Source organism: Motacilla alba, chromosome 3 (genome assembly GCF_015832195.1).
Source record: "Motacilla alba alba isolate MOTALB_02 chromosome 3, Motacilla_alba_V1.0_pri, whole genome shotgun sequence".
Classification (NCBI taxonomy): Eukaryota; Metazoa; Chordata; class Aves; order Passeriformes; family Motacillidae; genus Motacilla; species Motacilla alba.
In genome coordinates this window covers 70,084,263-70,096,299 of record NC_052018.1, presented here as the reverse complement: position 1 = coordinate 70,096,299, position 12,037 = coordinate 70,084,263, and the positions used below count along the sequence as shown (strand labels likewise).

General features: G+C 43.0%; 1 protein-coding gene across 2 annotated transcripts in view; it reads left to right on the top strand.

Annotated features, from left to right (window-relative positions):
* The window catches only part of SLC35F3 (solute carrier family 35 member F3), a 162,384-nt gene extending 158,909 nt beyond the window's left edge, over positions 1-3,475 (top strand). For both annotated transcript variants that reach the window (XM_038132690.1, XM_038132691.1), the window contains 3 exons: positions 337-529; positions 2,086-2,175; positions 3,221-3,475. In XM_038132690.1, coding sequence (XP_037988618.1) covers positions 337-529; positions 2,086-2,175; positions 3,221-3,465 — 528 coding nt within the window. In that variant the 3' untranslated portion in view covers positions 3,466-3,475. The remainder of the gene's footprint in view (positions 1-336; positions 530-2,085; positions 2,176-3,220) is intronic.
* Positions 3,476-12,037: the final 8,562 nt, after the last annotated feature.

The window sequence follows — 12,037 nt, the reverse complement described above, 5'->3', positions numbered from 1 at the left end:
TCTTCTTAATGTCAAGTTTTCTGGAGGTGAAAGAGTGAAGGGACTAAGCTAGGGTTGAAGGGTCTAAGTTAGGGTTAGTGACCTTTCCTTTCAGGACATGCACAGACAAAGGTGCTAAATCGCCTTTCTGCGTGGACTCAGTTGGCAGCTGCCCCTGCCTGTGTTCCAGGGATGCCGGGAGGGTGAGGGCTGGGCCACACAAGCTGCTCATCACAGTTCCACGAGCAGCCATCCCAAGTGTCTGGCAAGCATCACTACATAGGTGCCAGAACAGAACACCAGCCCTCCAGGGATGGTAGTGCAAGAGAGTTAAACCCATGTATTTTCCTCTTTTAGGTTTTATTCAAACTTCTTTTGGGCAGTGCTAAATTTGGAGAAGCTGCCTTATTCCTGTCTGTGTTAGCTGTCTTCAACGTCCTCTTCGTTACCTGTATTCCTGTCATCCTTTATTTTACCAAAGTGGAGTACTGGAGCTCTTTTGACATCATTCCTTGGGGGAACCTCTGCGGATTTTCAATTCTCTTATTGAGTGAGTAGATGGGGGAGCTCTCACACTGCTGGGGGTGGAGGAGGGGGCCAGGAACTGGCCCCTGGTGGAAACTGCAAGCCTCTCCCGTAGTGGAGCTGTTTTCCCTTCTCAATTTAATTATTAACTTGAGATATTATGAGAGGGCCCATTCCTAAGGCCAATGTAGACCCCTCTTCTGCTATTATTACCACACCAAAACACAGTAGCTCTCTTTAGGACTGTGGAACTAAACTGTAAAGCTCATCCCAACTCCTACTCACGAATTCTGTATGACAGAGATAGGTAACACTTGCCTGGGCTGTGATGGAAGCAGCCCTGCTGGGAGGGCATTATCCAGGGCATCCCCACAGCAAGGAGGTTAGGCCAGGCCTGCCAAGGCCAGACTCCAATGCCTCTGCTGCCTGCAGTAATAACTAATTGCTACTCCTAAAGAGGAATAATTGCTACTCGTAAAGAGGGGGAAAGTTTTGAAAATGTAGTGTTGCACAGCAATGGAAATTTTGATAGGTGGCAATCCTCTCTTCTGCTGCCACTGCTGTATCACCAAAGGAGCCCAGAGGGGAGGAATGCCAATCTAAGTTTCAAAGGTTACCAGAAACATGATGCTATCCATTGTTAAATTAGATGTGTTGACTTGCTGCCACAGTTGGTCCCTACACTGGATGATGGAATCCCCTCTCCTAAAACATTAATTTCCACTGGAAATAGCTCTTCTCTACCCCTGTCTTGAGTCCCAGCTCCTTTTACCCTAAACAATCACAACTCCAAAGTACCTCCAGATTACTTATGGACTCAGAGGAAGTTGTCTATAAGAAAGTGGTTGGCAGAACTTGGCTAGCAATCCCTGGCATGTGCAATACATGGGTACTGCTGGAAGATAGTCAAAGCCCCAGCTCCCAACAAGCTCAGTATTGGCAAGGCTCTCCTGACTCTGCTGAAGCTGATCACCTTAAAACAGGGGTGAATTTGATCCAAAGCAATTATTAATTGGTCATTAAACACCCCACAAACTGTGTATGGTATTACAATGGAGTGATATTATAATCATTCCTTAGTAATGACAGTATAATTTCATTGTATGAAATTATATTAGCAAGTTCCTACCTGGAAGAGGGTTAGATTTACTCCATCTTCTACCTGCAACTGGAGGCAGCTTTTCTGCTAAAAGGCACCCAGACAGAAGCTCCTGTTCAGCTGAAATGTCCCAGATGAAGAGTGTTAAGTCTTTCAGCGGGGCTGATCACTGGATCACTGGGGGATCACTGGATCAGTATAAAGAATGGGAATAACTGCACATGATGCTGAGAGACAGGCTGTACCCAAAACCCACCCTGGTCCTGCCACTGGACTCCAGAGGGATACAGAGCTCCCCAGAAACAGCAATGTCTCAGGCAGGTGGCCATGCAGCAGACAGAGCTTTGTCCTCTGGTATCTTCAGGAAAAACAGCAGAAGCTGGTGTACCCTTTATTTGAACAACAAATAGAGTAATAAAGCATACATGTTTCCTTCTGCCTAATTTCACTGTACTAAAAGACATTTTTCTTTCCTTCATCAGCATTCAATATTCTACTAAACTTTGGGATTGCTATTACCTACCCCACCTTGATTTCTCTTGGAATTGTACTGAGTGTCCCAGTGAATGCAGGTAAGATTTTCTAGTTTTTGCATCTTAATTAATATATTAAGTCTGTGGCCTTTCAAATACACAGCAGGGATGAAAGAAAATAGATTTACTAAACATGTTTTGCACCTTCTCTCGAAGACTTACAGAGCTAACACTGATTAAAAATTTATTCTTTATGAGTTAAATATGTGTCGTGTAATATTACATGAATATTCATAATCCCTAAAATTGGTTTTTAAATTACTGTCCGAAGAAGTCTGCATACTGAAAAACAAAGTAGATTTGAAGACATTCATCTCTGGGCTGGAATAAAAACCCCTGGATAAAGCAGAAATCAGTTCTTAATGATGTCTTCAAGGCAGGCTTAACACTAAATTCAAACAAATATAATTGCTTACATTTTAGAGCAGATATGCAATAGTAACTCTGCTTGCCTTGGTAAATAGCACTGAGGGTGTTTATCAAGAACACTGGACAGTTCAATTTTGGGCATGGCCTGGTACATTTTTCTGACAGTTTTTCTGAAATTTAGTGAAAGCCAAGAGACTGCAGAGTCTGAGAGGGCTGGGAAGGGGAGTGCAGACACAATCCCAATCTAAAGCAGCTCCTAAAACCCAGCACGCTCAGCTGGTGCCATGGTGCAGGTGGCAGCTCCCCGCTTCATGCTGACTAAGTGCACACAGAGCTGGGCACTGCTCTGGCAGATTTGGCTACCAAAAGGTGTGATCCCTCCAGACTGTATAGATAGCTCAGCTTGGGCAGGGTTTCTTATTTCACAGGGCACTCAGGGTGACAAGAAAAATTTGCAATCAGGAGCTGCTGTGCAGGGAAGGGAAATCCCCCTTTCTCTGTGTCCCTGCACCTCAGCAGGAGTTCCTGCAATGTTGGTGGACATACCCTGCTGTGTGCTCAACCAGCAGGAAACAGTGCCCTTGCCATCACTGCCTCCATGGCCACGTTCTCCTGCCACAGCCAGCCCTCAGAGCTGGGGAGGTGGGGGGAGGGAAGTGGATACTGTCCTAATGCCTTTTCCCATGTAATAACACCCGTTCAATGTCCCACACAGTTGTTGATCACTACACGAGTGAAATTGTCTTCAATAGTGTCCGAGTAATCGCCATCATCATTATTGGCCTGGGCTTCCTCCTGTTGCTCTTGCCAGAGGAATGGGATGTCTGGGTAATAAAGCTCCTCACACGTCTCAAAGTCCGGAAGAAGGAAGAAATTCCTGAAGGGAATGGAGACATTGCTTCAGGACTGCCTAATAAAAGCCGGAGAACTCGCCCTTCCATGTCATCCTTTGCTCATTAAATGCTCTTTTTACCAAAACTTTGTGGTTAACGTTATATATGATGATGCAAAGGTCTTTTCTTGGGAAGAAGCACACCTGTCCAACACGGTGTACATACCTGTACAGTTTTGATATGATCACCATCTAAAGCATCGAGTCTTGGCATGTCCAGTTTGCTTGTACTTTTTTCACATCTGACCTTTCACTTAAGTAGTACACTGAAAAAAACTGCAAACCAAGAACCTCTCTTCTCTTTTTAAATGAATGTAATATATAGTTAAAATATATTTGCATAGGTTATTTTAAAGAATGATTTTCATGAAAAGCAGGGCAGACATTTTGAACATTAGGTACTGAATGATGCATTGCACACTGTGATTTAAAAGAAACAAATGCTATGCTACATCACATGTTTATTTTTGACCAGAGCTGTACTTAGAAAGTTTTCAAAGAGCAAAAAAAAGGGAATTTTTTGGGGGGACGGGAAGAGGAGGGGAAGAGCAGAAGGAAGATTTAGAAATCACTCTATGTAGATGAGCGCAGGTTGCGCTGCAAACAGGGAAATTGAAGCGCAAAAAATGCTTGCACTAAAGCATAGAGAGAAAGCAGTCTAGAGCCCAAATCTCCTTATTCTGCAAATGACTGTAGTCCACGTTTAAAATCATGCAAGAGAAATCCAGTGCCTTCTACAGAACTCTTGTCTTTATCCACGCAGAACCAGGTCCTGCTGCGAGGCACTTGCAAAGGCAGGGCTCAGGTTTGTGGCCCCGGAGGACCCCAAATTCCCACCGCCATCAGGACGTGCCTCCCGTGCACGCTGTGGCTTCTGTGGGAGTGTGGGGCCCAGGGCACTGCAAGTTCGAGCGCAGGAGACCTGGTTCTCTTCTCACTTCACAGGTTTTACCCCTGTGTGGAGCTGCGCTTGATTAATGCCAATGTGGGGAAGGGGAAATCTTGGTCACGTGTGGGTTGATGATCAAAGGGGCTGGCAAGAGCGTGGTTGCTGATGTACAGTCTGAGAGCATGGACTAAGGGGGTGAATCGCCAGTTGCTTTTACTCCATAATTGTGAGTGTTAAGAGTTAAAAATGTAAGATATTTACATCAAATGTAACACTTTTTATGAAACTTGTAAGCACCAGGATGTTTACTTACGCGATTTTGGTTCGCCATTAAATTTCTATCTGTGATAGATCACATGCTATGTAAAAAAAAGGGGGGGGAAGGTTATAGTTTACTATTTTTGAAGTTTACATTGTTGCATACGAAATTTAAAGTGTTCTTTTGAACTGCTGCCATAGCCTAAGGTCCCTGCTGCCACTGAGGTCCTCTTTGTCTCAGGCAGGGGTGGCATCCACTTCAAAACATTTTAGCAAATCAACTTCAGATTCCATTATCTGTTTGGCAAAGCTAAATAATAAAAGATTTTAAACTCAGCCTCAGCCAATGCTATCCTTTTCCTTCTCTTGACTGAACCTTTACTGCACTTCTCCTGTAGGTAGTATTTGGCCAAAGTGATCAGAAGGGAGAGACATGATCATCAAAGCAACCAAGGATGCATCTGCATCTCATGGCACTGCTAGCCCGTCTGTCCAAGACAGCAAAGTCTGCTCTACACTACCTGGACAAAGCCATCTAGAGGGATGCTGTTAGGCATCAGTCAGGAAACAGACATCCAGCACAAGTAGACAAAAGGAAAAATTGATCTTTGAATGCATCAGTGAGCAGCCATACATGCATATGCTAACAAGTACTCAAGGGCTGTGTGTGGGACATGAATTTGTACATTAATAACCCGGCCCTAGTCCAGGCTGTATGCTTGTCCCCACCACTTTGCTTCATGACCAGACATTAAAGACTTGCTAGCAGAGATTACACCCCTGAATTTTTATATATATTTCTCGGGGAAGAGGATGGCAAAGGCACAAGACAGGAGCACAGGTACAACTCCAATAACTGCATTGAAGGGCACACAAAGAGACTTGACCTCAGAATTCCCAGATTTAAGTTTATTCCATCTTCAGACAAATCATTCTGTCATCCTTGAGGATGTCATCCTCCTCAAGCCTCCTCTCTGAGCAAGGCCAGAGAAGAATATATAAACAGTCCTTCCATTTTCCATAGTCACAGAAAGTGGCATCTACTGTGATCTCCACACTTCATTGTGTTGTATGTTTGATGCAGTCTGTAAGTATTCAAAAGGCTCCAAATACCCAAACTGCAACTAATGTGTGTTTTCAAACAAAAGGGAAGCAGATTTTTTAGCATTCAGTGTGGATTGTGGGGGAATTTATGCACCAGAATGGATAGCAGCATTAGTAAAACCCTGATTTACCAAATGCAACTAATTCATTGCTTCTGTTGGCTCATCCTTCCTGAGAACAGGCTAAACACATGCAAGGGCTGGGACTTCAAACAGCACTTCATGAACCATCTCTCTTCTGAGTGGGAACTGTGCAAACTAGATTTCCCCATGTGAAGCAATTCTGAGCTAGCCATGTTAACCAGAGGAAAGGACCTACATTTCTTCAGGCAATGCCTTGCCCTAGGCACAAACACCTGACTTGACAGTAAGCCACTGGGTAAAAAACGTTCCAGAGAGTGAAGTCCAGGATGTGATTAGGAGAACAAGAATGCAGCATGTCCATATAGTATGTGTGCACATCTCTAAGTCGCAGGTCTGAAGGTGAGGAATGAAAAAACCTGGAGTTGTTGGTTTTCACCAGAAGGACAAACCAGAGCAAACCCCTCTGAAAAGGCATTAGATTCAACTGGGCCACCCTTCAGGTGAAGGCAAGATTGAACTCCTGATCTCAGACTGTGAAAGGATGCCCAGGACAAATTCAGTGCCTTGGAGAGGAGGGCTGAGCTGTGGCAGACTCTCCTGCCTGCCCTCAGAGGCCAAAGCACTGTGTGCAATCTCTGCAGCAGTCTGTGAGTCAGACCCCACACTGACCCCAAATAGACCCCATACCTGCTCTGCAGCACAGAGCCACACAAGCCTGGAATTAGCACTCTTAGCCCACCACTGGCCACCTTCAACCTCCTCCTTAGGCAGAAGTGCAAGTCCCTCCAGCATGAGGCTTCTTCAGGTGTCTCTGAAGCTGGCCTCCTGCGTCATCACTGTGCATCTCCTGCCCTGACAGAGCACTGCCAGCCACAAGTGTGCACCCTTGTTCCAGGGCTGACCTGGACTGACAACTGCCTGGCCCAGCTTAGCCCTCAAAGTGTCCACTAACAAGTGTCCAGTGGGCTTGTTACCACAGCAAATTGAGAAAAAAAAAAATCTCAGAAAAGCAAATAGCATCACCAGACCTCACTGCAGCTGCTGGCTTTCACTGCTGCAGAATGCAGCAGTGAGAAGGCACAGCAGTCCTCCTCCTGCCTTGTGTGCCTTTGTCCTTGTCCTGTTGTCTCCTGCTGCTACCTTTATAATATTTTTTATTGCAACTCTCCACAGAGACTGCATGACCCTTTTATCAGCACATGGGTCAGAGATGGGCTTATTTTAAAAAGCTTTTCCCGATCTTCTGTGTAGAATGGCTGTATTCATATCAGTAGTCTTCAGAAAACAGCCACGAAGGGCAGAAACCCAACCACAGTAAGCAACAGATGAACAAAAGCCACTGAAACCAGTATGCAGCTTAACTGTTTTGGGAGCTGAGGCTAGACTAGCAGGACCTGTAGATCACCAAGTTCTGGAGCTTAACTGATGTTTCCTGTGAGCTCAGGAACAAGTCTCCCACCGGAACTGTGAGCTCAGGAACAAATCTCTCAATCCCAGCTCTCCAGAGCGGTCTAAAACAAAAACAGTGCAATATTGAGCTGGTCAAAGTTACTAAAGATACTGTATCTTCAACTTACTGTGAAGGCAACAGGACCAGGTTGACACCACTGGTCAAAAACCTGCCTGCTGTGGTGTCTGCAGGCCCAAAAACAGAGAAGTGAAGGTTTCCCTGTGCAGTGAGTGAACATGAAAGCCTAGATGGATTTGCATAGCTCTGGATCATTTTCCAAACAAACTCACAAATGTGCACAACTGAAACAAATGGAAACACCCTCCTCTTCTCTGAAAAGGATGTGGATTCTCCAGCCCTTCAGAAGCCCTAGGAATAGCACCAGCCACCTTGTCTTGTCTGTGTGGGCTCAGGTAGCAGCCTGGGACAGGGCATTTTTTCAAGGAAGGGGGAAAGAAAAGCTAGCCAGAAACAATGCAGCTCATGTGAAGCAGAAGCACAGGAGAGCTGATGATAGAATCAGAAATAAATGCCTCTTGTGAAACACCTTCCAAGGCCAGATGCCCACCTGCCCATTGCAATGACTCCAGTTTGAAGAAATGGAGTCTGCACATGCTGTAAAGCCATTAACTACAGGGAATTCGGCTCCAGGTCCCCCGCTTGTACTGCAGAAAGGATGGAGCCTTCAAGGCATCCAAACCTGAGCTATTCTTGGTGAAGGCCAAGGCTGAGAAGCTTCTTTCACAGTCCAGTCCTCATGCAAGCTCTCTCTGCAGAAACTGCCTGCAGAAATGGATTTTGATGGATAAATTTAATTACCTCATAATTATTAAAAGAGAAGCAATCAGATTCCCTTCTTTAGCTGCCATGTTCTAGGGCATTTCCATAATAATCTGAACCTCATGCAGAAGTCCTGAACATTAAAATGGAAGTAAGAAAAAAAAATGAGCATAAAGATCTTATGACCTGTAGCCTAAAAATTTTCTAAGGGGAAATCAAAGTCTTAAGGACAGGACCAGTAGCTCAAACTAATGTTTCTGAAAATAAGAAACCTTCCACTTTTCCACATGAAACTCTTCTTCATATATGCACAAGATCATTTTAAAGAAGGTGGCAATTAGTATTTATCTGTGTACTTTACAGATATACTAGGAAGCAAACAACCTCTCAGAAGTGAAGAGTGGAACTTCTAAGCAGCGTTACAATTCTGGAAAAGGCTTAAAGAAGGAAGGTTGTGGGGCTCACATTAGCAATGTATTTAGGAACCTGTCATGTGCCATTTTTCTACAATGACCTAGAGAGAGTTCTTTAATCCTACTGATGAAGCAGATGATCCCTTCAGAAGAGAAATTTCCAGCTCCTTATCCACAGGTTTCCCTCCTCTTCTAGATTCAGTCCCCCTAACACCTCAAGATAGCCATCAGTGCATTGATTTGGAACAACAGCAATCAAAAAGTTATTTTGCTGTTTGGCTACATGACAGTGACAGATCCCCTCTCAGTGTTAGTGTCTTGAATCAGTAAAAAAAGTACTATCATAAAGAGATTTTTGACCAATCATTTGACCAATCAGTGACCAAGAAGACAGCTCCTTTGGTAATCTCTCTCCTTTTGAACAGCAATTTTTTCCTGCTGTTTCCTGCCTCACTACTCAGTTATTAAGCCACAAGAAAATGTCCTTCTATCCACAGTAGCTTAATTTCTTTTGTAAGAGGCATCATTAAAAACCCTTCAAAAATCTGAGCGTAGTGTTTCTGATTATCTCAAAAAAAAAAAAAAAAGCCAAAATAAGTCTGCAGAAAGTCATCCATTCTTCAGACTCCTTTTAACATGAAAGAACAAGACAACTGAGAGACTGAGACTTCAGCAACACTTTGCCTTTCCTTAAGGGAGGGCTTTCTTGCCGACCTTCCACAGAATATTTACACCAATACTCCAGTTTCCTGCTGGAGTTCTTGCACATACCCATGACTGACCCATACACTCAGAAGATTCTTGAATTAAGACCTGGATTCCTTTGAGTTCCAAGCAGCAGGATTCGTAAATACTTCAAAAATGTGAACTTGTCTTTCTTGGCTATAAGCACATATTATGGGCCAGGGAATGTAGCTTTCCAGTCTCCCAGCAATAGATCTCACTGCCCCTTTGGCTTCTGAAGCTGCCAAGTTTTTAATGACTGCAGCCTAGAAGGCAGAGTAAGCTGCACAATGGTCTCCAGGTGATTTTTGGCCAATTATACATTTGAGATGCCTTCCTGACTTGTACAACAAGCATCACTCTTTCATTGTGTGATTTTGGATTTGGTCAAAGGTATGTCACTTGCTAACTTGGCTACTAAGAAAATTGACATTGATCTTGGCAGCAAGTACCATGTTTGAGAACGCTGCTGCCTTTGTGCATGTGTAAGCAATCCCATCTGGTACAGTACACCTACACTGCAGACAATGTTTATAGTGCACATAAGGTAATTGGTGCAGCTGATGAGCTAATAAATACAATACCTGAATGCAAGAATGCAAATGGGTATTTTATAAAAATTTTTAGGATATGCTTCAGTCTTAAGAGAGAACTAGGAACCACTTCCTTTCTCTAGTAAATAACATGTCACAGACATTTGAAGGCATCCAGTTAAACTCAAAAGATGAGTTTTCCTCTTCTAGCTACATAGCTTTGAAAACTGAAGTCTGCTTATAGAACAGGCAGATTTCCAGTTTCCCATCTAGCTTTCTTGCAAAAAGCTGAGCATCAACATTGCTGCAAAGCAAACTTGTCTCATCCTTGGTTGGCTTGGAGAATTGCTCAGCAGGAGCCAATAGAAGAGTGAGAATTAGTCAGTCTTCCCACCATCGTCTGCTTTTCCCAAAATACACCTTTTTCTGTTTTCTTCCTTTCTAACAACTGAACAAAAATGGAATTCTGGCATTAAAAACAAGTGCCTACAAATAATGTAAATTACTTCACTGCCTAAAAGAATCCAAAACCTACAGGTTTTGGGCTTTTTCTTCACCATAATCACCACTCCTCAAGGAACCTAGTGATTTTCAGACCACACTCCACAGAGTACTCCACTCTTGTCCATGAAAGGCCACGAAGATAAGACAAGCCTTTGCTCATCAGGCTTCAAATCACCGAACACGGGCCTGGGGAAGGTGAAGAACAACCATCCTGTCTATTCTTTCCCCTCTGTCTCCCTATCAACCTGCACAGATGCCTCATCTTTCCCAGCTACCTGATGAATGCACACAGCCAGCCTCTGGTACACACAGAGCTGCACAGAAAGCTGGGGCAGTGTCTCTGCCTGTCCCTCCTGGTGTCCCAGCCCCGGCGTGCTGCATCCTCTAGGGTCACATCACACTGGCACTCCCTAGTGCAGGGATACCCATCACAACACCCAGCAAAGACAGTCTCCTGAAGAAATGGAGTTAGGAATCCCAACACACAGTCAGAAAAAACAAACCCACATGATAATTCACATCTTCTTAGGGATCTGGAGAACTGATCTGCTATGATTACCCAACAAAAGCTACAGTTTTCTTTCTCCTTATATTCTCCTCCTTTTTTATTCATATATAAACCTAAATTTTTGGCTACCTCATCTGAAGCTTAGGCATGCTATTGTTAAAAAGAAACTCACAAAAGTAAAACACAGAGTGAAGTCTTCATGAAATAATGAAGAGAAGTGCTTTGCATAAGGCCCTAGAAAGTACAGTATACGCTTCTTAAATGTTTCCAATCTAAGATTACTGTATGCAGTTCATGAGGTTTCTTTGCTTAATCTACTCCTTTTAATAATAAAACCAGGTACAATTAATCATTGTAATGATTTTGCTTTTTTATGATTATTTTCTTTCACCAAGCATAGCAAGGAACACTGTATAGCCAAAGAAGTCAGAGTTACATCCTTAATGGATATTTAAGAAGGGAGGTGGGAAGGAGGGAAAGAATCTTAATATACAACCATATATCTCATCTCTTCAACTACGTATTTTTTAATTTTATAAAAAAAAATCTTGTTATTCCACAATAGAAGAAAATGCCCCAGGCTACCTCAGGTAAGATTTCTTTCTCATTTCCAGCAAAATAAATAGCTAGACAAAGGGCTATATTGCTTAAAGAAGTAATTTTTAAATTCAGTTCCCTGAAAATCTGACATGGATAAGGATCATACATCAGACTATTTCAATGAAAGTAAAACAAATTAACTGAACTCCTTGTATAAGCACACAGCTACAGTACATCAAGGATTGCTTCTATTATTGGTCATGGGGACACCAATAACATGCTAATTGCTTCCAAAGTAAAAGGAGAAATCATTATAGTTACAAATGAAGAATCTGCTGGCAAATTTCAATTAAATATGGGGTTAGTAAGGCTGTAGATGAGGAGTGAGCTGTTAGGCATTAACTGGAAGGCAAAGCACACACAATGTCCTATCCCAATTAGCAAGAACAGGCACAAAAGAGCTTGAGAGCTGAACCACTGTACAAACACCACATGATTCACTTTAACACACTGCTGGCAGAAGTTTCAGAGGGAAACTGGCATCTATTTCTTCAACATCTATCTCACTAACTGCTAAATGGAAATGTAACTCAAAGGCTTCAACTGTGGCAACCAGCACACCTAACAAATCTGGAATTTTTCCTCCCATCTTTCTAGAACATTAGCCTCTGCCTATTACTATAAATATCCCATTCATTACTTCCTGGGCACATTTCCCAAAATAAAAGACTAAAGATAAATACTTAGAATTGGCCAACTAACAACAAAAAACCTCTACCCCCTTATAGACAGCAGTTTAACCAAATGGAAATATTGCCATTAAAAATTTATTATCCGAATATGTATATTTTTTTC